The sequence below is a fragment of the Stegodyphus dumicola genome, chromosome 6 (genome assembly GCF_044657685.1).
Source record: "Stegodyphus dumicola isolate Sdum_Otavi_A_Nest chromosome 6, ASM4465768v1".
In the NCBI taxonomy this organism is placed as follows: domain Eukaryota; kingdom Metazoa; phylum Arthropoda; class Arachnida; order Araneae; family Eresidae; genus Stegodyphus; species Stegodyphus dumicola.
Genome location: NC_140773.1, coordinates 220,789,495 through 220,815,970, shown reverse-complemented (window position 1 = coordinate 220,815,970; position 26,476 = coordinate 220,789,495). Strand labels below are relative to the sequence as shown.

The window sequence follows — 26,476 nt, the reverse complement described above, 5'->3', positions numbered from 1 at the left end:
ACTGCTTTCGATGGCGAGTTGCGGAAGTTGCATTAGTAATCCGCTAATTCTGACCCTCATTTAGTCGAATATTTCATTAGTCTTCCATTTAGTCGAATATTTTCAGTCTTTCGTTGGAGATTTATATATAGATATCTTGTCACATCACCAGAGTGCTAGTAATTGCCCAGAACTTAACGGAAGCCAAAAATTTTCAAAAAATGGTGATTTGAGAATTTTGCATTTTCAAATTCTCTACACTCTTAACTTTTTTGAAGTACCATACAGTAATCTGTATGAAAATTGAAACTATAAAAAAATCTAGTTTCAATTTATCATGAATTGCTTTGATAAATGAGGATTTTTACATGAAAACGCGTTTTTCTCCAAATCTGTTTTTTTATACTCGATGTACCTTTTCTCAGGAACTACTGCTCACAGGTATGTAAATTTTTATGGCTTATTTATTATATTTCCTAATATTTACTGAAGTGAGCTTTTTGTGATAAACTAAGGAAAAAAAAGTTCACAAATTCCTTTTATCAGAAAAGTGCTTAATTTTTAATATGTCTAATACAATATTCTATAATGACTGTAAAACTCAAAATGCTTCAAAAGCTCATTTTAGTATAATCAGATAGGTGTATTTAATTACTCAAAAAATTTCGAACTTATATCTACAGCAGATTTTGAGAAAAGGTACTTCGAAACTGGCCAATTTAACATTGTCGGTATTCGGGGGGTGGTCGGTACGAAGCATTAAAATCTATTATAATGCTTCGTATTTCAATTCATTGCTTTCTTTTAAAGCTCGATGATTTTGTTATAAAGTTTCCCCTCTTTCTAACGGGCATTAAAGCGTATGCTACAGTCACAACTTTGCGTTCGCCCACTTAGCTTGTAAAGTATTTTCGTCCTCCTTATTATATGCCATCGCGGTGTAATTGGAAGCACGTCGGGCTCGCAATCGGGAGGTCCGGATTCTGAGTCTCAGTGAAGGTAATGCACATTATTAACGTTTCTGTTTTGATAAAAAATCCTAATGATTTTAAAAGTGGTGCCTGAAATAAAAAGGTAACGATCAGGATTTGGCTACTGGGTAAAAATTTGACTGGTTCCTTGCCATCCTAGTCGCTTTGTAAGTGAGGGAAAATGTAAGGCATTTTCTACCTCTTTATCGCATGCCTTTGTGGTGTGATTGGAGGCACGTATATAGCAAATAGAGCAGCGTGCTTTACACGGACGAGTCTCGCTTTAGTGTACAGGCTGACAATAGACGGATTCTCATCTGAAGAGAACATGGTACACAGAGTAATTTTGCATCTGTACATGAAAGTGTCCAGAGTGATGAGAGTGAGAGTTTAGAGCAGAGGCAGAGTGATGGTCTGAGCCGGTATTTCTATCAATCGCCACACCGACCTGCACATTATAAGGAAGGGGGCATTAACGGCTGAGCTATAAAGGGATGGGATTCTCAGACCTCTTGTGGTCCTTTACACTGCAGAAATTGGGGATGAAATCATGCTCATGGTTGATAATGCGAGATCACATCATGCTCAGCTAGTGGACAATTTCCTTTCCGACGAAGGAATCCTTCGAGTGGATTGGCCAGCCTGTTCCCTTTATATGAACCCAACAGAACACTTTTGACATTCCAGGGAGAAGGATTGCTAGTCGCTTATCACCCCGAGAAACAATTTAGCAGTTTGAAAGCTCTTTTCTACAGAAGTGGGAGAGAACACCCCAGTTCCTTATTGATAACCTCATTGATTCCATACATCTTAGGTGTACGACACTGCTTTCGCTTAGGAGAAACCATACTCCTTTTTGGAACTTATTTATATCCGAGAAATCATATTTTTTGTTTGTATAACGCACAAATTGTACATTTTTTTGTTTGCCAATAAATATCGTCAATAAAATTGAATTATTCCTTATTCGTTTCTCAGTATTTTACAACACCTGTACATCATATATCAGTCAGTAAAACGTTTCCTACACACATAGTTTATATCCAAAATTTTAATATCCGTGAATTGTTTTGAGCAGTGTGTATATACAGTGGATGGACAAAAATATGGAAACACCTTGTGAAATGCATGTTTGAAAAGAAAAATTGATTTTAATGAAATATGTAGGTGGCGCTGCCGTTTTTGACTACTGACGCCACCTATACAACTTTGTAAATGTGCTAAACAGTTCAGTTGTCGGAGTACTGTTATGTGAGGTTGTCATTGCATTATGTCAGAGTTAACAGACTTCGAACGTGGGCAAATTGTTGGAGCACGTATGGCAGGTGCTTCCGTAAGCAAGGTAGCCGAGGTGTTTAGTGTTTCAAGAGGTACTGTATCGAAGATTTATTCCGCATATTTGAAAAGCGGAAAAACATCATCTGCTAAATCACAGCGCGGACGAAAGTGTGTCCTGAGTGATCGTGACAGACGATCATCAAGGGCAATTGTGACGAAAAATAAGAAGACCACAGCTGCAAAAGTTACTGCTGAAATGAATGTTGTGTTACCGAACCCTGTGAGTACCAAAACAATTAGAAGGGAGCTTCATAAACAGGGAATTGATAGCCGTGCTGCAATTGAGAAGCCACTCATCAGTGATGCTAATGCCCGTAACAGGAAAAGGTGGTGTTTAAGTCATAAAGCCTGGACTATAGAGCAGTGGAAGCAAGTAATATGGTCTGACGAGTCTTCTTTCGCATTGTTTCCCACTTCTGGCCGAGTTTACGTCTGGAGAACGCCATCTCAAGCCTATAATACAGACTGCTTGTTGCCAAGAGTGAAACATGGCGGGGGTTCTGTTATGGTTTGTTCAGCCATATCGTGGTCCTCTGCTAGCCCCATGATAACTGTGTCAGGGCACATGACTGCCAAGACTTATGTGAACATTTTGGCCGATCAAGTTCATCCCATGGTACAAACTTTGTTCCCCGATGCTGATGGTGTCTTCCAAGACGACAAAGCCCCTGTTCACACAGCTCACATTGTTCAAGACTGGTTTTCTGAGCACAAGGATGAGTTGTCCCATCTCCCCTGGCCGCCACCACAGTCACCAGACCTGAATATTATCGAGCCTTTGTGGTCTACATTGGAACAGAAAGTGCGTTCTCGTTATCCACGTCCAACATCGTTATCTGAACTTGCCACCGTTTTGCAGGAAGAATGGTATAATATTCCCTTGGCAAACATACAGGAACTGTATTTATCCATTCCGAGAAGACTGCAAGCTGTTTTGGATGCCAACGGGTTTCCTACACCATATTAAGCAAAGAAACATGTTTTTTTAAAGGTGTTTCCATATTTTTGTCCAACCCCTGTATATGTATATATATATATATATATGGAAAGACAGGATTAATAAATATGCACGGGAAAAATACTAAACAGAGAAAGACTTAATTTATTATTATTGATGTATAAATAATTTTATAGTGCTGCATATTTGAAATAGTATAATTAATTCACATCTGAACTCTTTCAGACATATTCTGGTTTGTTCTGTGTAGTCGTCAACCCCTACAAACGTCTTCCCATATATACGGAAAAAGTAATTGAACTTTATAAAGGTAAAAAAAGGCATGAAGTTCCTCCTCACATCTTTGCTGTCACTGATGGCGCTTATCGTAGTATGTTACAAGGTAAGTTTTAAAATTTTCTCTTTCTGTTCTGCCTCATATTTTCCTGACTAATATTTATGGAAGTGCATTTTTTAGATTAATGTTGATGTTGAATTTATTATGACCCGTCTTTGTAGTGTTATAATATATTCTAAAAAGGGACAAATTAAGAATCGTAAGTATAAATTCTGTACGAACTTCCGTTCTGAGATTTTGAAGCTGAAAGAAATTTCTCTCTTCTTCTCAGCATAGGTGAAATTTATGGTGTAACCCAGGGATTCCCAATCTTTTTGTCTCTAAGAGCACATTCTAGAATTGCCACATAAATTTTTCGAAGATTGCGTGCCCTAGCGGAGTATTTTTTGAGTAATCACTTAGAAAAAAATTTAAAACATGGTGCATATTTCTTATTTGTTTTACCTTTGTTTTATAAAGTATATAGAACGAAGGTAAAGCAAATAATATTAAAATAAGTAATATTGTTACTAATTTTGTATATACGCTAATAATTTTAATGAAATTATATGTGAAATTGTAGTATTTTTTGTATAATGTAACATGAAATGACTGAAAGAATTAAAGCTCTGCCGGAAAAATAAGATTACAGACGCAAGACTCGATAATGTCGCTCTCTTACATGTCTTTTAGAAGTTTTCTTACCTCCTCCTGTTTAGCAATCGGTAGTCGTCTGTGATATTCCTTGATTGAGGGATGATCTCCCATGTCAGTTCTATGCTGAGCCAAACTAGTTCCACCTGCGTCAGAAGATGTGCGGGAGTAAACATCTTGTAATTCTTAAATGACTTGCTGCACTTCGCTTAGTTGTGCATTCTGCAATTACTCCGATTTTAGGCTCTCCGAAGACGCACGGACTGGAGGACTGCTGGTTCGTTTAACGCAGGTACATGCTGTAATCACTTCGCTTTAGCATTTACTTTGTCAGTTCTCACCATGATGTCGGTCCTCTATATGTCGACGAGTTCCGAGGCTACTACTACTCCTTTCAGGCTATTGCAGGTTTTAGGAAATTCCATTATGCTATGGATCCAGCTAGTAAAGATTTTGTTCTTGCTGGTACTGTTATATCATCTTGGGCTGTTTATCAGGGTGATCGGATTTGACACCTTTATTTCCGAACAGTGTTATGTCGTCAGCGGCAGAATGCAGTTAATTACTTTTAAAGTAAAGGCAAAAGTTGTATTTCGTTAGAAAGTCTAATCCGTGTATGCGAGGGTCTGTTATATTTGGTACATATGACGTGTAATGGTAAACTACTTCCAAACTTGATGTTGGCGTTTAACTTTCCATCGATATCGATTTTTTTCGCTGAACAAATCCTGGAGTCTAATGCAGAGCTGCGTCCACGTGAGTTTACCTTCCACTTGTTAAGCGAAATCTTTTCGGATGGTCGTCACACTGGCTCCTGTATTTCGATGGCCAAATTGCAAGGATCTTCATTGATATGTCTATCTGGCAACCTCTGCCTATCGAGGTGGCCACTAATTAGTTCTCCTCCTTCTCGGAGTCATTTTAGTTCTCTTGTCGTGGGTTGTTCTGCAATTCTTTCATAGTTATATTTCACCTCCACAGTTCCAGCACTCAAGGTCGTTTGTTGCTGCTTCTATTTCCCTTCAAGACATTGACGGTTAAGTAATTGAGACGAGCAGTCAGTTGATCCAATGACCCCTGGACATCAGCAGCTGTGATTGGATGGCGGTCTCTACAAGTAAGCCTGCTGTCTGACTCGAATTTCATGGCGCACACTAAAGCACTTCTTAGGTCCTCGACATCATCTATTCGCAGGGCTTTCTGTATCTCAGGATTCCGGATGCGTAACAGAAACAAGGGAAACCCTGTCCCTAAGCATTCCGAAAAGTTTAGATGAGACAGCCTTTTAACATCCGTGACGTAATGTTTCCGCTTGCGTCTGTTTGCAAGATTTTACCTGAAGCCTACTATATTTTAAACACTTCTCGCCAAAGTGCAGCTCCAACGCGCAGGGCAGAGATTCCAAATCTAGCCTCTGGTTTTCGGAAAGAGTTTGAAGGATACCCGCTGCGTCTTGTCTCAATGAAACAGCGAGATGGGAGGCTTTGGCTTCAGAATCCCATCTATTTGCATTTGCCACTAAGGAGAACTGCGTCTTTTACCCTTACCAGGAGGTCTTTCCATTATACATGAATATCTTACAGAGGGTCTGGACGACATTGACATGAATTTAAAGCCGCGAGAATGGTTTTCTTTTGTAACTATGAAATTCTTCAATCTGTCAACTTCCTTAGCCGACAGCAGCAGAAACTGTCATCAATTTGTTGTTCGACAAGAAAAAATAAGAAATGAAAGAAAAAGAAACAACTCTTTCATTTCTTCAACTTTATTTCCTCTTGAACTTCTTCAGTCTTTTCTAGAACTGACTTGATGGCACCTTCCGTCTTTCTTGGCCCGCTTTCATTTCTGCTTGAACTGATTTGACGGCCTCTTCTATCTTTCTTTAAGTACTTTGATCACTTCTTTAATGGTGTCCTCCCATTTTTCTTCGAATGGGGCAAAGCTGTCACCAACATTCTTAGATTCACTTCCATCGATCTTGTCACCGACGTTCAATCCTACTTCTGACGCTAAAAATTGTTACGTTCGCGCGGGTTCGTAATTGATTGAATGCGCACAGAACCGATTTGTCAGTTCTTTTGAAAATTGTTTACAACTCTGGAAATTTTCACACAAGTTCTCGTACTTCTATTCTCAGTATGACCTTACACAAATAGTAGTTACCACTTCAAACTGTTAAGAACATTAAGCAGAAGCCAATACACAAAGCCTCAGAGGTTAGCTCGCAGGCCGTTCTCTTAACCAGTTAACTGTGGCGCCCTCGTTTAAGAGTGCGCACCGTTTTGTATCGCCAGGATCGAGCCATGACGAGTATATTCGTCAATCACAGAGTAAGTTGCGCTGGTAAGATATTGGATGAAAAAGATGGGTTTATTTTATAAAATTGAAAATTTTATTACTAATATTGACTTATATGGTTAACATAAGCATATATTACATACATGTTAAACTAAAAACGCAATAAATTAAATTAAATATTATACATATAAAAGTAAGGATTTAAATTCCTGCTGTGGAGTGATATTCAGCGAAACAGGACATACACAACGGGACTTCGCAAATCGAACACCATTAACGCGATTCCTTCCTGGTCTTACGTTTGTAGCAATGCAAACACCTTCGCGTAGGGTGTTTTTTTTTTTTTTCCTTCCCTGATGTTCCGGGTATATTATCCGGAACATGATTCCCGCCTAATTGGTTTATATTAGGTCTAAATGACCGAGTTTGTGTGTTATTTCTTTCAGTTTGATGCGTCGCAAAAGTGTCTTCAATAAATTTGAGCAAAAAGTTGATACACGATAAAGTTCCATTATTGTTTTTATATAATATGAATGCATTGAGACATATAATGTCTAAGAAATGGAGAAATATCTTTTTGTAGTACTTTTTGAGTCGTTTTCTTGCTGTGGAGTACGCTATGATAATTCCATCGCTCATATCCACTCCACCCATTTTTACTTCCTTTATACGAAGTAAAAAGGAAGTACTGTAATCGCGAAAAGTTTCAGGCAGCATATTTCAACGAAAATATCCATTTTGACCGCTATCGAATGCAATTTAACGATGTTTTTTCGTGATATCTGTACGTAAGGACAGAATAAAAAACTCGTTTCCTCCAAAAAAAATTATAAAACTACTTTAAAATTAATTCTGCAGAGAATTTTTCGTCGCGTCTGTACGAACGTACGTATCTCGCATAACTCAAAAACGAGTAGCCTCAGAAGGTTGAATTTTGTATATAGGACTGCTATATAACATGTAAATGTGCACCTCGTATTTTGGTTGCAATCGGCCGCACCAAATGTATATAAATATATTTATATATATATATCCACTCTGTTACCCAGCTCAGTAATCTCAGTTTCTTTACTCTTATATGTTTGTAAATTGTACATTTTTTGCTTTAAAAATGATTGAATTATGTTGTTTTTATCTTCCGGTTAAGGTTTTTATGCCTTTAGTAAATCTCTATGCAATATTTTTAGAATTATCATCAATTGTAAAGTTGTTTAAGTGCCGCTAAGCCTTTTTTTTTATGGCGCCAATCTAGAGAAACTTAGCTTCCCAACAACAAAGGTAACGCCTTCATTTATTATTGCGAATTAAATCATGCTTAATCCTTTCTGGAATTTTCTCGAGGAAATAAGTGTTTAAGATTTACTTCGTAATTTTTAATATAGATATTTTGAGTTTTTATGTATTTTTGCCTTCTTGCAAAGTGAGAACTGAATTAATTAAATGAGAAATACTCAATCGTCTGTGAAAAATTGTTTTTTTTTTGTTTTGTTTGCTTAATTTCTTTTATACATCATTTTAGCTTTATTGAAGTATTTGAATAGAACATGTGGCAACGATTAGATAATTCTATTCTTTAAATGATATAAATTTTGTGCATTATGAGTTATAATATGAACGAAGTATAATACTGTTAAGTGAATCTAGCGCCAGAGTGTCGCTATGGTGAACAAATACTAGAGTGAATTTTAAAGAATTCATTTATTCTATTGTGGTTTATGCGCTGTCGGCGAAGTAGATTTAATTCAATCCAATAAGTTTAAATGAAATGCAAGAAAAAATGTGTATAATTTAATATTCCGTACAAGGAAGTCATGTTGTGTACACATCAGATTTTTTTTATTATAATCAATCACTAGCTCCGGTTTCTTTGTTATTATTTTTCTTTTCTCTGTTTCTATTCCGTTGCTTTATACGCATGACGAGTATACTCGTCAATACACAAAATTGTGCCGGTTCTCTATGACGAGTATACTCGTCGATCACAGTTAACTGGTTAATACTCTGACTTAAGCCGTGAACTGATGTCTAAAGTAAAGAGAACTGATGCTCAGACCAGTTACAGATGCACAGAATAGGACCAAAAATGTTCCGAAGTCTCTCGACTTTTGGCGAATTCCGACGAAAATTGGTCGCCAAAACCATAGCCAGCATACGTGGCGAAATAGCCATTTACCTCAATGTTAAATGGACCTGCCCCTGTAAACTTGTGTTTTGGCGAAGCTTCGTATTCCTCTTTTATTTTTTAATTACGGCGGGTACTAGCCATTGTAAGGTTTTCGCTACTACAAAGGCCGGAAGCGGTGACCTATTTATTATGGAGGCACCAAACAGGCGACCATCGTTACCTCCTATGAAGGGACAGACAATTTACATCCGTGTGTTCTCCGGGATTCGAACCCCTAATCACTATACCGTCTGGTTGACTGGATATGTATGCTTGAAGACGTCTTGTTTCATTATAAAAGAGATACTATAGTTTGATATATAATTTCACTAAAATTAGTATATGAAAAATTCGTGACAATAGTTTCGGTGTTTGAATGTTCATAGATTTTAAATCAAACTTTTATGCTAAATAAAATATTTATATTAAGAAAAACAGTTGTTTATCAAGATTAAATAAGAAAGCTGTATAATTTTGTTGCTAAGTGTATTTTTCTAATTAATTGTTGGGTGTGAAATATAGTATGTCTATCATTTATTTCTTTTAATGGCAGTTTTTATTTATTCTCATTAATGCAGTGAGTACTCTAGTGGCGATCACCATTGTAAGTAATGCGTATTTTTGAAAACATAAATATCGCAGCGTGTTTCATCATCTCTTTAAATCTTACAAGGTTTTATGTTACTTAACCCAGTTATATTATTATTTTGTTTTCAATATAACTTCTGCTTTCATCAACTCCGTCTAGAATGCAATAATTTTAATCATAAGCTCAGAGCTCTTGACTTTGACAGGGAGCTTTTGGCAGTCTTGTTTAGTGTTACTTTGTTATGCATTCCTGCTGCTTGAAATGATTTACCGACTGCAGTTTCGGCAAGCCACGTTTGCTTTGCGAATGCTTAGGGCTCTTGCCAAGGCTAAATTAGGTGCCTGGTAGTTTGTATTTCGTTTTATATAATTTTATTAGAACGTCTTGTTTTGCATTTGCCATAAGCTGCGGAGATTTAATTGGGTTATATCTTCTCACTTTGTGTAACTGTCAGGTTGATGGGCTAATAGATTTAATTTGATTAATGTTTCCCAACCTTTTTGTGCTATGCCTTTTTTTTTTTTTTTTCATTTGACATATGTTTCTGGAAAATGATGCTTTTGAAACTGAGTTAATAAAAATTACCAATTGAATTTACGTACCGTTTATATATCATTTATATTTATACAATATATATATTTTTTTAAACCAACCAGACTTTTACAACAATTTAACGGGTTCTTATTTCAAATTATCACCAACGGTGAAAGCTGAGAGTTTGTGCGAAACACTGCAGAAACTAAGAACCCGGTAGAATCAGTTTTGCACTTCTATACTGCAGTGAATGAACAAAAGAAATTCATATATAATTGTAGTGGCTATCTACAATTATATCTGAATTTCATGAACAATGTATATGATCTAATCTGTACATTTTATTTTTAAATTTTTAATCCTTTGTCTAGGTTTTAAGAATTTTTACGAAATGCGTGTTAGCTGTTCGCAATTAAGTGGATTGAAAAAAATGAAAATACAAATATATTGATGGTAGCTAAAGCAATCATTCACTTATGCGTTTTTATAAATAAATTTTTTTAGGATTAAATAATTTTTAGAATTTTAGTTTTATATTTATTCATAGATTTTGAAACTTGCACTTGATTTGCATATGCTCTCAGAAATTAAATGATACTGTAGATTAGTTCGCAACAATAATTAATCATTTATTTGTTTGCATTAAATTTCATTTAAATTTATTAACTAAAACTTGCTTTTAACGAATAGAGAATGTTTGTTAAATTCAAATAGTAGTTAATGGTTTTAGTTTGTGTATGGCAGTCTGATGCTTATAATATCATCAATCATTTAAATAGCTTCCCGTCCCTTTTTCTGTATGAAGCTGTAGATTTCTATTAAAATAGCATTTCTTTGCGTGTTTAGATTCTTTATTTTTCTTTCCATCCAACAAAAAATGAAGGCAAGTAAATGCGAACATTTATTATGTTCCTGAACTCATTAGTTAGAGCAATCCATTTGTAGTAACTTAAAGGGGGGGGGGAAGGCTTTCGAAAGCAGTATAAACCATTTCTTTTAGTTGTTTAGTCTGCCTTTTGACTCAGAAAGCTCTTCCATATACGTCTATGTCACACTGTGTATGGTATGACATAATTTTCTTCTCCCCCTTCTCCCCGAAAATCTGACGAAGCATTTGCCCTTCTCTTCCGCGTGCTTCTGCGACTGTTACTTCCATCCGGAGGTGGATTTAAAGATCGCCGTAAACGCAACTGCAAATTGTTTTGCTCCTGACAACTTTCCCGGAGTCATTCATTACTTAAAATATTCACCAAATGTACTATTTGTTAGGATTAAGATTCCCCTAAATTGTTCGCCTATTTCATAACCCCCCTGCTGTTTTATAATGTGAAGTTTCATGATATCTGTTAGTCAGTTAGGTCTGTCATTTAATTTAGGATAATTCCTAATCATCTGTTATTGCTGTGACATTTTGAAATTTAGAAAAGAAAATTGCGGTAGAAAATTCTGTTGGTCATATAATTATGCGTACATAATTTTTTTTTTTTAAAACTAAGGTATTTTTTGCTTTTTTTTAATGTCTTCGAAATATTAATTTGCTTGCTCCCGTCCGTTTTTAAATACCGTGTTGACAGTTACTGAATTCTGTTTGTAATTTTTTTGTTAAATTAGTCAGTATGAGTAATTTCACTTGCAAAATGCGGTTATAATAGCACAGTATAAAATCATCTCATGTGGATAATTTTTATGGATATCTCATTCGTAGACACTATTAGTTATTTTCTCTTTCCTTCCGGTATGTCATCGTGTTGTAACGATAGCACACTCGGCGCGTATTCGAGAGGTCCAGGTTCGAGTCTCGGGGACGGCATTGCACATTGTTCTACTTTAAAAAATAAAATATAATGATTCTACGGTGGCGCCCGAAGTAAAAGGTGGTGGACAATAATTTATCGCCACCTTTTACTTTTACGCCACCAGGATTTGGCGATTTGGTCCCCCTCATCCCCAGTCGCCGTTTAGAAGGGAGAATCTATAAGGCACGGGTTCTCAACCGGTAGTACGCAAAAGCAAAATAGGTGGTACGCAAAGAATCTCTGACCTTTGTTCGTTCGAGAATGGTGGTGGTAAAGGTTTTCAATTTTTGTGTAGATGGTACGCGTTAGTTAAAAGGTTGAGAACCGCTGCTATAAGGTATTTTGTCCCTCCTTCCAGCATGCCTTCGTGGTTGTAACGGTAGCACACTCACGGCGGGAACATTGCTTATTTTTCATGTCTCCTGCTTCTTAACGTCTCTACAAACTGATTACTGACAGTACGCAGTTCGAAAACCATAATGACGACAAGACACGCATGTTTTAGTGGTGACCAGTAGCCAATGTAACTTGTAGTTTGAGAATATTTAAGGTTTAATAAAGCTATTAATAAGCTGAATTCTAAATTTAGCAAGAAACACGTATTCATAAATTCTAAGCTTTCTTTAAACTGGAACGAAGTGCTTATGTAATTAACGCTATTCTGTGGCAATGAGTATAATATCGTCGAACTGTATCGTGAGCCGCGAAACTGTATTTTTTGTTATTATCACCTAAATTTATTGTCTAAGTTGCTTTTTGAGGCTTCCTACAACGCCGTACCCTTATAACGTGTTTTCCCTCCAGCGCCTAAATTTTCTTACAAAATGTTGTTCAGCAAATTCAGCGCGACTGTAATAACATAGAAAGCCTTGGACATGCAAAAGAAAGAGATGAATTCACTGAAATAATTGTTGATGATATTCTAGAATTGGTTACGGAAAATGAAATAAACGAAGCAGATTTGGTGACAGTTATATCCGAAACATTACCGACTGAAGCTGAAGATCTCTTCATTGAAGAAACCGGAATGTTTGGATATGGCGAAACAGATGGAATTTTACTTTTTAGGGAATGCTCCTTTGCCGGAATGTCCAATCAAACGTTCTCGAACATCCATAATCAGTGACAGTGAAAAATAAATTTGTGAGCATAACGTTATGTTTCTTTTTGATTTTGTCTTAAAAGCATAATAATCTTTTAGTTTTTGTATGATGTTGAATTTTATAAGCTTTTTGAAAAATGCTTTTATGTACATTCAAAAAAAAAAAAAAAAAAAAAAAAAAAGATGAGAGATGAAAATGTTGCACCATAAAAGGCAGTGTTTTTTTCTGTTTTTAGCACCGAATCCCAGTTTTTATATTAATTTGGTACCTCCTATAACGCGATTTCCCACAATACGGTATTTTCAAGGAACATATCTACCCCACCGTAGAAGGCCTACCTGTAGACTAAAAAGAGAGATAAGTGTGAAAGAGTTCTTATGCCATTACTGGATTTCTTCCTATTTCTTTATTCCCAAAACCTTTGGGGGGGGGCTTGGAGATAGTATTTTGTGGATTTAATGTTAGAAAAATATATTTTTTAATATATTTTTCTAATTCTGTAGTTTTTGATTTTGTGCATAGACCTAATAACGAAAGTTTGTGACCGTAGATCATTGTGTATTTATTATTATATGAGAAATGTAGTCCGAATAAACAATTAAACACAACTTTCAGTCTTTTAGAACAACCATTTTCCTATTTATTTTTAAGGCCCACGAGCAGCCGAGCGGTAAAGTCGCTGAACACTGGTAGTTCGGTCCCAGGTTCGAATCCCGCGAACGGGCTGGCTGCATGGGTGTTTTCGTGGTTTTCCCCATGTGTAACGTGTATACGAGCCAGTTTCCCTTAGAAAGTCCTCCACAAAGGCATCCCTCCCCTTAGGCAGATAGCCCTAGTGTGCTTTGCCAGAATTAAATACACCAGCACCTATTTATTTTTAACAATAACAATGGTAAAGAAAAAACTGGTAACCATGGTAACACTTTGCGACTGCGCAGATAGTCTCGCAGACGATGTGTTAGCGTCACAGAACAAATACAAAAATATTAAGCAATTATAATTATTTTTTGGAGCTTGTGTTTTTGCATAACTCATTAAGGTTCTTAATTTACCATGTAAAATAGAAGTCTTCAAAGAGTTTCATATTCACACTGAGTAAACAGATTAGAAACATGTGATACCTTAAACACATGCCCTAAATCCTCAAATTACAGCTCTTCTTAATTTTGCCGAGAACCCCCATGGAAAGACTCCATAATCTGCGGAGGGAAAAAAAAAAAAAAAAAAAAAAAAATGTTTGATGTTCTTTCTTTTGGCATCATGGTGCACTTTCTTTTTACTACTTGATAGTTACCCGATCCTACGGATAATGTATTGGAAAAGTACATTCTAATTTAAGATGCCTACAAAATAACTTATTTTCTCAGTAACTTAGTCAGTTTTGTAACACTGCGTCGTTAGCAGGGTTACAAAAACATGGCAAAGAAATGTATCCTGATTTCTGGCAAAGTTAAGATATTTTTCGTTTCGAAAGAGAGCCAAGAAACTCGATGCGTAAGCAGTAGAAGAACGTGGCACCTAATCTGCTGATGAATCTGTTAGTGAGCGAAGATGTTAACTGTAGCTAGGGGTCATTTATAATAGCAAGCTTAAAGAGCTGGAGGGGGAAACTTGAAGTATGCACTTTCAATGAGAGCCCTTTTGTTTTCTTTCTTCCCCCCCCCCCAACTTAGATATCTGCGAGTAGACATATTATGCAAATTAAGCGCCATCACTATGTGACAGGAATTAAGTTACTTCCTGATAAACTGGATTTTTAACTGCATCGTCGCTGTCAGTGCTTTATATACGGGTGCCACATTTCCGTATTTCTACTTTGAACAAAAATTGGCCAATCTGGGGATGATTTACAAAGTGTATCTGTATATTGATTGAAGCGCTGAAATGAATTTTGCCGTTATATTGCAAAGAAATTCTTTGAAACTTAAAAATATAAACTAGAATTCTCTATGACTTAATTTCGTTGATTGAGAAAATATTTTTTTTTTATTTCTTTTTTGTTTTCATTGTTCAAAGTCTGTTTAATTTCACCTTAATGTAGACAGTTGATTAATATCGGGTGCTTGGGGGGATTGTAAATTATCAACATCTGACTCCCTTTTTCCCTCTTATTTCTTCAGGCAATTGGCCTTACTGTTCAAAACACTTCACTTACATCTTCTTCGATGTTAATATTCATATATATAGTATAATATCATGGTCTTTGCGCATATGCTGTTTAACCGTGCGTCACTGTCATCGTCTCGCGCATCGTAGCTGTTCCCATAATTTTGAAAAATAATCTAGGAATCAACGGATAGAGGTTTAGCTTGAAACTCTTTGATTTCTGACCTTAGAATGAAGAATAACTTTGTCATGAATGTTACAAACAATGGATTAATCTTCTGAAACAGTGCAGCAGCATTAGCGCAATTAAATTGAAGCTTGTTGAACATCTGAGCTTTTTCGGGGAAGATTTACATAATATTTGGTTTCTTGTGAAATTATAATCTTTCAGACTTTTTTCCATATGCGTATATAGGGGGATAGCATGTACGGACCATAGCAAATAACAGCTAACAGTTAGAAATGGTTAAACTGTTCTGGAGGTAACTTAATTAGGCTTTAGAACCGAGAGTGATATACAGCTTCATTAAGTCGGGAAATGAAATCGGACGTAAAACAAAGAAACTTCCAGGCAAAAATAAATAAATAAATAAAAATATCGAATATTTGTTGAGAACAAGTGAATGATGGCTATAAAAGAACATTTCGTATTCGTTATGAACTTTTAATCGGAATTTTGTTCAGTGGAAGATTGGCGTCCGTACGTCTCTTTCTTTAAACAGAACATATGTCTGTCGTTTCCTAGTATAAAAGATAATAAGTTGTATGCTGAGTCCCCTTTTATCTCTCAAATCATCATAACAGGTACCTAAAATTTAGTACATATAAGGTCTTCGAAAACGGATGGAAAATTAACTTGATCTGCTTGTTAGGAAGTATGTCGTATATTGAGGATTCGAATACGTCTTCTGTATTTTAATGGCATCACTTCACAACTCAGCTGTCTGATTTTAAATGAAAACTAGATATCATTCTTGCTGTCATGAGAGAGATCTTCGGAGGCTGGATTAGATGCGGTTTTTCATCTTTTTAAAAAGCTGTCGGCTTGTTGAAAAGGAGATGTTTTCGACTTGGAAAAACGCATTTAAAGAAGTTTCCAAAACTGCTGAACCTTTTGAGATTCAAAGGGTCTTTCCTATCACACATGTCAGTTTCAGACGAACAGCTTCTCAAACAGTTTTTCTACGAAATTTTGCGTTGGAAAAAAGGCGCGCGATTTTTCATTCCTTCTGCGAAATGTTGTAAATTGTGCTTTTTCACCCAATCATTATCGACCTAAAATGCTTGAATGGAAATTCTTTGTTGATCTCTGTGTTTGTAAGGAGAATCAGATTCCCATTCACATGGTAATCCAAAAGTTATCCATGGTAACGGAGATTTTTATATCATGTGACAAAGCTCGGGGGGGGGGGAAGAATGCTAAACTTTTTATCCCCGAAATATTTTGAATGTGTGATATGGTCTTAATGGAGCTGTTTTACTTGGATTTTCAAATCGGGTTCGTCTATCATTAGGTACGTATGAAAAATGTAAGCATTGTTTTCTGATTATTGTTGTGCAGTATTTTAATTTGTTGGTTTGTTTATATATTATTGTCAGCTTGTGACTTAATACCTTGATTGAATGAAATGTGGCTTCCATTGTAAATGCTTTTGTCTGCCTTATCTAAGGCCCACCAGCGGCAGAGCGGCAAAATCGCTGGACACGCATGGGTGTTTTTGTGGTTTTTCCCCATGTATAGACGAGCCAATTTCCTTTAGAAAGTCCACTACAAAGGCATCCCTCTCCTTAAGCAGATAGCTCTCGAGGCTTTGCTGTAATCACGTAAACCAAACCAAATCAAAACTCTCTTATCTAAGTAACTGAAATATTTATAGCTGTCAAAATGTTAAATTATCATAAGCGTACCACAGCGTTATATACATACTAGAGAAACACTCAATCCTGAAAATTAGACATCTCGGCATCATACTCAGATGCTGTCTAGAAATCTACGTAGAACTAGTTTGAGGTCACTGTTGGTTACCACTCTGTTGCTAATATAGATAAATTCAAAAGTGCAGTATATTCTATCCTGTTAGAGCTACTTGTGTGCTTGTTAATTATAACTTATATAACTTTTTTTACAAAGCATGATACAGCGACAGTATGCAGAAGAATTATTTACTGTTAGTGTTATTTCTGTAGCATATTGTGTTCATCGTAAGGGAATAGTGATCGCAGAGAAATTAAAATGGCGTATTCCGAAAGAATCATTGGTCAGGTTCAGTTGGAGGCAAATTCAAATAAAGTATTGTTCCAGACATTAGAATTTTTTTAGTGAGGAATTTTCTACAGATACTTGATGTTTAATTTTGTTAAGTTAAATTTTATTTTTAAACTTATACTGCTATTGAAAACATTTTCTTCGCCTGCAAGACATTTGATTCAGTTAAAAAAGGGGGTTGAACTACTGTCAGTACCAGCATTTTCTTTTTCGCATTTGATAAGAAGAAGAATGTTAAGCCAAAAATAATCTGTGGGAGACAAAGAATGAAAGCAACTCAGTCTGCCGTTAGTTTTATCAGTGCATTAAAAGAAAAAAATGGTTTTCTTTTTTGTAGTTTATTGTTTAAAAAAGGGGTTTCCAACCTTATGCCCGCGGGTACTATGGCGCCCGCCGATCGTTTATCGTTTGCCCGCCGCTGTGTGATCACAATAAATATCTCTTAGTTTTCAATAAAATTCTATGTGGAATATTCTCATTTTTAATGGAATAGAAATTGCGTCCAACACAGATACCAGCACAAAGCGAAATGCGACCCACCTCTTTTTTTATGTGCATGTAAAATGAAAGGTTCTAAGAAAAATACGACATTTATTCACGCCTGCCCCTTCTATTTTAGTTGAAAATTATTATTTAGAACGATAGGCATTCTTCAACCTTACTCTTATTTGCTTATGCCCTTTTTCTTGTGAAAGAACGAAATTTTTAATCATTCCATTATCCTGATACAATGATTGAAAATATTCATGCTACCGGACAGTGTATGAAACGATGCCATTTTATAGAATACTTTGCATTTTTAGGCAAAGTATGAAATATGAGAATTATTATAGACTTTGCCTAGGCTTTGTATATAATACCTAGGCCAGTGGCGTAGCAAGGGGAGGCAGAGGGGCGCCAAATGGTCTCCAAACAAGCTTTTCATCATATCACTGTGTTCTTTTCGGGAAAGGGGGCGCCAAAAAGGTATTTTGCCCCGGGCGTCAGTTATGCTCGCTACTCCACTGACCTAGGCATTCTATAGAGTGATAAATGTTCTTTAGACAAACTGTGAAAAAAAGATGATACGGCTGTTATTTAAAAGATGTTCAATTCACAAAAATACAGATGCGTTGTTATGACTTATATCACTTGTCTGACAGCAACATCAGATCAAGCCAATGAAATTCGTCGTGGCAAGGAGTGCAAGATTGCGCCTGTCTTTGGCAACAGTCTTGAGGAACATATTGTTGCGTTTTTTTTTCTTCTGAGACCAGTTGTTGCGTTATTTTCTATCTTCACATTCGTACAGGTTTCGTATAGATTTGGAGTGAATAATGACGACACTACTTGATGAAGTATCGAAACACACTTTATTAGCCAGTATTGTCAGGACAGCACCAAAACACGTTTTACAGTCGTCGATGAACTACTATAAACACGCTGATACGATCAGCGACACAGCCTTCAGGTTATCAGGCTATAACGGTGGAGACAGCTTCACGGCAAAGCACTAGAGTACAGCTCCCGACTCTGCTTGGTCGTTCTCGGAACTCCACGTACTCTCGAGACTCTCCACCCTACAACCCGACTCTTCATTTCAGTTGTTCCCGGAGTTCACGCTCTCTGGACGATGCACTAACCGCGATACACTACGAGACTTTCGGTGCACTCGACGACCCACTCGGCGCTCGCCGGCCGGCTGTCAGCTCGATCGACTCCGCAGGGATTGACTCGCTAGATGAGACACCAAATCGATACTAACTATCTCGCACTCGACGAGGCACACTGTCACTCGCCCTCTCGACGAGCCACTCTGACTGCGAACCAGCAGGGTTTATATAGCTTTCGGCTTGTGTTCGAGAACATTCTGGGCTAAACCGGTAAGAATTCGTTCAAGAAGGTTCTCCATCTGTCCATGGCATATCGCCAATTTTGTCGCCAAACGGGCGATTTCTCTCCAAATGTGGCAACCATGTCGTATCTTGCCATTTTATGGCAACCCTGAAACTGCTTTGCGGGGAAGCTATCTCACCGCGCCTGTACATTTCGTAACAATATAGATGACAGTACGACTTTGCTCAGTTCCGCCCCCAATTTTGATGGAGAGCACCTCAGGAAGGGACGGGTCCGAGGGACCCCTACCATCAACCTCTGGAGAGGACTTCCGGCTCGCCGCGCGGACACTATACAAACTTCCATGCCTTCTCTGGGATTCGAACACGGGGCTTTCGGTACGGCAGTTACTGCCACTAACCACTATCCCATTTTAGCGACAAAATGCAAATGTTATTTTAAAAAGTAATGAAAGATTGACATTAAAAAACTTTTATTCAAAATATTAAAAAACGTAGTGAGACTATCTTAGTACAGCATTTAATAAATTATAAATTTAAATATGGTATAAATTTATATTTTTTATAGGTCTGAGGCTGGAAATGAATAAGATCAACCTGACAACGGGAATTAAATTCAGAAAAGAAACGCAGGTTTCACAACAGCGCCCTTTTTAATACCTTTTTTTTTTTTTCTGGCAGAGCTTTCAAAGGTGGATGTACAGTTCAGTATCATTACTTGCAACATTTTCGTATTTGGTTGAAAGTTCTTTCAACATACTGTTACGTCGTCGGTGTCAAATGAGTTTCATAAAGTACGTGAAATAACTCAGTGTTCGTGACGTAATACCGCATAGTAGCTTTCTTTAACAGGATAAATTTATTTACTCTTGTATTCCACAAACATCGCAATTTGTATATCATTTATTAACCTCTGCTAAATAGTTTAGGTTATTTGAAATAAATCGGAGATATATTTAATACTTTGCCGGTTTGTTATTAGGCATTGTATAGAATGCCTAGAGAAGGTGTGAAATGTTTGATCGTTTCATACATTGTGGCCAATTTTCAGCATTCCATAAAGTACACAGCTATCATATAGAATGCCGGATTTCATACTTTGCTGTAACATTCACACTAGACTCTCATTGAAATATGTTTATTGAGAGCGAAAGTGAAGTTCCTTTTTGATAACATCAGTCATCTGACCTATGCCTGTAGCAAAAGGATATTAAGATTTTTTTAGAAAGTCCTCCATGAAGGCATCACTCTCGGCAGACGGGTTAGGTTAATTAATCAAGCCAAAGCAACTCTGGGGGCTGTCTGCGTATGGGAAGGGATGCCTTCGTGGAGAACTTTTTAAAGCAACTGGCTTGAATCTACGTCTTCTTAGAAAGATATTCCTACTTGTTTTATTGTAATTTAATAAATCTAAATGTATATATGTTATTGAGCATTCCAGACATGCAGTTGAATGTTAAAGAAAACGCACCAGCCTTCAGAGTATTTAACTTGAAAATTCTGTATATCGTGAGGATATTGTTAGATGTTTCCTTGTAAATTTTTCATATCAAAAGTATCATAATTTTTTAAGCAATTGAACTTGAAATTTTTTCGGAGATAATCAGGGAATTTCCTCATTTTGTTAAAACCCTAAATTGTTCTAATAGCCCTTTTTACGAGAAGGTGTATTATTTTATCATTTCAGTATTATTCAAATTAAAGTTTTAAAAACTTACGGACTATCATACTCATAATCTGTGCCGGGTAATCTATTAACCCTTTTCACTCGAGAGGCGACTCTTTGCCACCACATGATTCGCTGCGATAACTCGAGAGGTGACTCTAGATCACCACTCGGTTCGATGCGATATTTCGAGTGGTAACGCTTTTTCGACGTTAGTTCGATCTCGACAGTCGCGGTAATAGGAATATTACTTTCAAAGTTACGGAGCGCAATAAGCACAGAATAGTGAAAAAATCACTTTCAGTGAAAATTTGATTTTTCGTTGATGAGGGATGAAATTACATATATGCATAAACTATTTGACGATAGAGAGAGGAAAGCAGTGATGAACATAGCGATGAAGGAAAAGGTGTAAGAATGCGAAAAGTGGATGTAATAGAATTGTGAAAATGAAAGCGACAGTGATTCAGCAGAAGAAAGAGAGGATTCAGAATACATAACGTGCACAGAAACCGAAGAAATACCGCAAAAAATACCGTTTGTATCCCGCCAAATAACCACAAGATGACAAGTATATTCAGACATAAAAGAACCATTATATTTATTTCAATTGTGTGTGAAATAACTTTAAAGTAGCTGTAAGAAATTCACGAAATATGTGGAAAATCGTCTCGAGTTGCTGATTCGGCCAAACGAAAAAGTCCTCGAGTGCAAAGGGTTAAAAATATCAAAACATGTTTTACTTTTGTGAAACTCATTAATTAATAATATTTTTTAAGAGATGAAGTATAGAATTCTTGAAGAGTTTTGAAATTCATTTGTACATTTAATGTCTGAAATTACCAGATAAGTAGTATTGTAACATGTGTTTTCTATCTAAAAGTTCAATAAACCCCACTTTACGCTTAGTGTGTGGTAAATAAAAGTTTTACTGAATAAGATGTTAGCTGACGTCATGAATCCCTTAAATACCTGACAGCTGGCGCCTTGAAGCGAATGCTTTCAGGACGTACTAAACCATGAAACCCCCTTAGACTCATCTCCTGCGGAGCAGCGGGGCTCAAAATAGTAGCTTGTCTTTCTTATTATCATAACATTCGCTTCAGTTGTGAATTGCTGTGATTAAGCTTTATGTGATTAAGCTGTGATCTAATATTAAGCTTTCACTAGAACTTCGTATCGCACGCAAAGTTATCTATAATGCATGTTATGAATGCTGTATGTTGTATTTAAGACCGTAATTTGGAGTTATATCATACTAGTTTCTTTTATTCGAGAAATGGCAATGGAATTAAAGAATGCTGGTGTATAACTAAGTTAAAAAGTTGTTGTATTGACGGTGCTATGTTTTAATCGTTATGGCGATTTTTCAACACTACTTCTGCGATAAAAAGAATTCTTAACAGTGTAGTACATATTCGCTGATAAACATTTCTCTTTCTCATGGCTGTATATATAGTCTCTTCTTTTTCTTATAATATTCTTGAATTAAAAATACTATGTCTTTGTAAATATTTCCACTTTCAGATTAATTGGTATTTCCAAGTTCGGATCTTAATTTTTTTTCCCCCTTCCAAAATTAACCAGATATAACAAATTTATTTTTAGACCTTTTTGGGAAGGGTATCTTTTAATTCCGTTACTGAGGTAAAAATATTTTGTTTTGATAATTCCATCCCTTTCCTTTTACTTGCAAATGGCACGGCAACTGGATTTAACGCTGTAATCTTGTTTCATTCTTTATATGTTGGGAGAGTTTTATTTTGAGCTTACTAGAGCTAGTTGTGAATTGATTGAGAAATTGCCACAACTAGGAAAACATTGCAGCGTATTTAGTCATGTTTTTGTTTATTTATTTTTTCAGTTATTTTTAAAGACGGTTTGGCTTCAGCATACCTGATTTTTTTTTTTTTTTTTTTCCGCTCCCTTACATACTGTTTTGCAATTCCGTAACGGTAGTGTCATTGAATTTATATGATGCAGTGTGGGATGATAGAGAAACTTTCTGACCTTTAATTTATTTTTTACATTTTTTCTAAATGAAAACAGATAGTGAATTTATTGAAGTGGTTTGTGAAATTACCGAAGTAATATCTACTCTAAAGATTTAAAATGGAAGTTTCCGTTCTCTGGAGTACCTAATGCTTTTTTCTTTCTTTAAATTGTATATATTTGTAATATCAAAAATATGATAATAATAATAAATAAGTACGAAATTGATTTTTATAAAATAATATAAGATTTGATTTCGAGAAAAATACGTTTTCGATTTTCTTTCCTTAAGAGAATTAGTCCATCTTTAAAATTAGTTTATTAGTTAAAATAAATTTATTTTCATGTAACTAAGATGCAAAAAAGCGGAGAGAGCAATATATAAAAATAAAAAATAATTAAAAAAAGAAGAATTTCTTCTTAACAAGAATCGGTCAATCATTCATTTTACATGTCATTTCAGAATTCATTAAAATTAAGTGAAAAAATTCCTTTAAATTGATTGTCAGTTATTATGTCTGTTAGGGTTGAGTTTCTTACTTAACTTCCGAGAATCGGGAATGAGAAATCATAATTTCCATGAATTTTCTTAGATCGTTTGTAAGTATGAATCTAACAGTAATAATCATTAATATAATTTGTTAGTTTTCTATTATATTTGAAGTTTCTCCAGATTTAAATAACGTAATAAGTCTAAATTTGTTAAACCAAACCAACACGTTTTTATATATCTTACACAATATGCAAAGGACTTTCCGAAAGTACGATTTTCATGGGTTTTCGCAAGCAAGCTTACAAATAGAAAAATTCAGTAGCTTAAGAATATGCAAACTTTTGGATAATTTCCCACATAGTCGCCACCGACGTTGACATATTTGTCTTACTGTGAAATCAATTCGAAGAAACTATTCTGGTAAAAATCGGTGCCCAGTGATTTAAGGGAATTCTTTACAGCATGCTGGACCTGTGCATTGCTTCGGAAGTGACGTCTGGATAGTGATGACTTCAGTGCTGGAAAATGGTGGAAGTCTGATGGAGCAAGATCGGGACTGTAGGCCCAGTGATCTAATCTCTCCCATCCCAAGCAACAAATGTTTTCTCTTGTACCACTTGACGTGTTGCAGTTATCGTCCAAGAACGGAACATCTAGACCAGCCGTTCTCAGCCTTTTGGCTAACGCGTACCATTTAACCAAAAATTGAAAACCTTTAGTACCACCACTAATAAAGTACTACTACCACCACCGCACTTGAACAAGCTCAGATCGTATAAATTTACGAGTGTTAGAGAAAAAATCAATGAGGATGTTGGGGTTTTAATTTTTGAATTTAATAGTTAAAAATACTTTGCTTTTTTGCGTACCACCTATTTTTCTCTTGCCCACCACCGATTGAGAACTCCTGATCTAGACTGAAGAGCCTTGGTGTCTTTCGTCGAATGGCGGACTTCAGTTTGGTGAGGGTGTGGCAGTGATGTGCCGCATTAATGGTCCCTGATGTGGGGAAATAAATTTAAATGACACCTATCGCGTCCCAAAACACTGCCAGCATAATCTTCTCTGTGGATTGCTACACATTGAATTTTTTCGTTACGGGTGAGCTACCACGTCATTGAAGCGCCCTTGGTTTCTGGGAAGTTGCGCACACAAGTCTCGTCGTCTGTGATCATTTTGAAAAGAAAGTCATTTCCTTATCTCTCATACTGCATGAAGTGTTTGAGGCTTATTGCTATTCTTGCAGTCTTGTGATCAGAGGTGAGGTCCTTCGCCACTCATCTTGCCGACACCTTCCCATAACTCAACAGATCATGGATCTTGTGGTGGGTTTGAGTACGTCCAATCAGCATGGATGCGACATTAGGCAGCAGTTACACACCTATTCACTAATACCATTTCCTGTACTTGGTCGATGTTTGTTGCAGGCGAGGGTATCCACACTCTGCCTTTCTTCATTCAACATTGAACACCAGCGCCCATCCATTTGACGGCAAGGTTCATGTTTGACAAGGCATGACGTTGTCTCCACAAGCATTGCTGTGTAGGCGTCGATGTGTATCTGAACACTATCTCACGCGTCCATTCATAGCGCACGACGGCACGCATTGCCATTTGCAACCACCTTTTCGACGCACATATTTCCACCACATCAACTTACTCTAGTCTGAGCTCAGGCACGTCGGTCTGTTGCTTATCTCTCATTACTTTCCTGTCTGATTTAAATATTTTAACCCTAAAGTGTGAATTAAGTACGAAACCTGCCAAAATGTCCACTCTTTTTGTTTATTTTCATAAGATTACATTAAGTATGCTTCACATTTAGGTGGCGCGATGCGCACTATGTTTTAAAAAATCACTTAAGGTTCATCCACACGAGGCGACGCTGGAAAGAAAGAAATGAAACATGTAATCCTGATTTTGGATAAAATGATACTCTCAGCGTTAGTCGCCCAACCCTCCCGCAAAGTCGCTAACCATTGGCAACTGTTTTTTACAAACCTATTGCAATTTGGTTGCGTACCTTACAGTAGCGTAGCTAGTATAACTGGCGCCCGGGGCACAATACCTTTTTGGCGCTTCCCCCCCCAAAAAAAAACATATAGTACTGTATTATATAGAACATACTCGTAATAAAAATATACGACAAAAATAAAAGATTACAGTACCTAACTTAAAATATTCTATACTATATTACGAACAGTCGCTGCAAGTACTCGTCTATAAAATATCGTACTGTTTCTCGAGATATATAGGGACACAGGTTCAGGTTAGACTTTAAATTTGAGACAAAAGAATCTTGTCAAAAAACCAAGACTGGAATTGGATTCGGAAATCTGTCTGTCAGTAGAAAAATCGGACATACGGTCATCTAGAATAAATTAAGGATGTTATTTATTTTACGTACTTATTTAATTTAAAAAAAAACTTACAATTTTCAAACAACTTGAAAGTTAATATATATAAGGTCGCTATATTAATAATAATATAACATTATATTATAATAAATGAATACAATTAATTATTAGGCATATATTTTTCTTGCCTTGGATGAAGTAAATTTGTCAATTACTTCATCAAAGTCGATCATTTCAAATTTTTCTCTCTCTACACTTAAAAATGCTAGGTCACTTAGGCGATCTTGTCCCATCGTTGATCGTAGATGTGTCAAAATTAATTTTAATTTGCTAAACGAACGTTCACAGCTAGCTATTGATACTGAAATAGTAAGGAGTATTTGTAGAGCGACTCTCAGGTTTGGGAAAACATCTTCTCCATACGATATTATAAAGGAAAGAAGCTGTAATGGAGTTTTAAGTTCAATTTCTTTTCTACTGTGGAGTAACATCTTGCAATCACATATTTCGACATAGAGTTCTGTTTCATTAAAATCTGTATTGTAAAATTCACCCAAATTTTTACAATTCTTTTCAAGATCGTTATCAACATTACCCTTGTTTAATAACTTTTCAACGTCCAGTAAAAATTCAAATTTGGAGTTAAGATCATTTAGTCGTGTGAATCGCTTATTTATTTCCTGCTGCAGACGATCAAGAATGCTTTTCATAACGTGAGAAATTTCACTTTCTGCGGAAAGGCCAACGTCTCTAGACAATTCTCCGGGCATTCTTCGGCGTCTTCTAACACGTATTGTTGTATCAATACCCCATTTTTCGCAAAGAGACTTAGCCTTTTCTCTTGCATCTTTACATATCTTGTCTCGAATTTCTGCAAATTCAGTCGCTAAGGGCTCAAGATCATGAAACGCTTCTCTAAAATTCATTTTAGGATCTTGTAACCTAAGCTGCACACGATCAATTCTTCTCAAGATTTTATGCCAGAAATGGACTAAAGTTATGAAACTAAAATTCAGTATATTTTGCAATAAAAGTTCAGCTTCACTTCTGGTGTCACTTGT

At 36.2% G+C, this 26,476-nt stretch overlaps 1 protein-coding gene across 2 annotated transcripts in view; it reads left to right on the top strand.

Annotated features, from left to right (window-relative positions):
- LOC118201055 (myosin heavy chain, non-muscle-like) overlaps positions 1-26,476 on the top strand; it is a 195,019-nt gene that overhangs the window by 56,363 nt on the left and 112,180 nt on the right. For both annotated transcript variants that reach the window (XM_085819553.1, XM_085819552.1), the window contains exon 2: positions 3,472-3,628. In XM_085819553.1, coding sequence (XP_085675679.1) covers positions 3,472-3,628 — 157 coding nt within the window. The remainder of the gene's footprint in view (positions 1-3,471; positions 3,629-26,476) is intronic.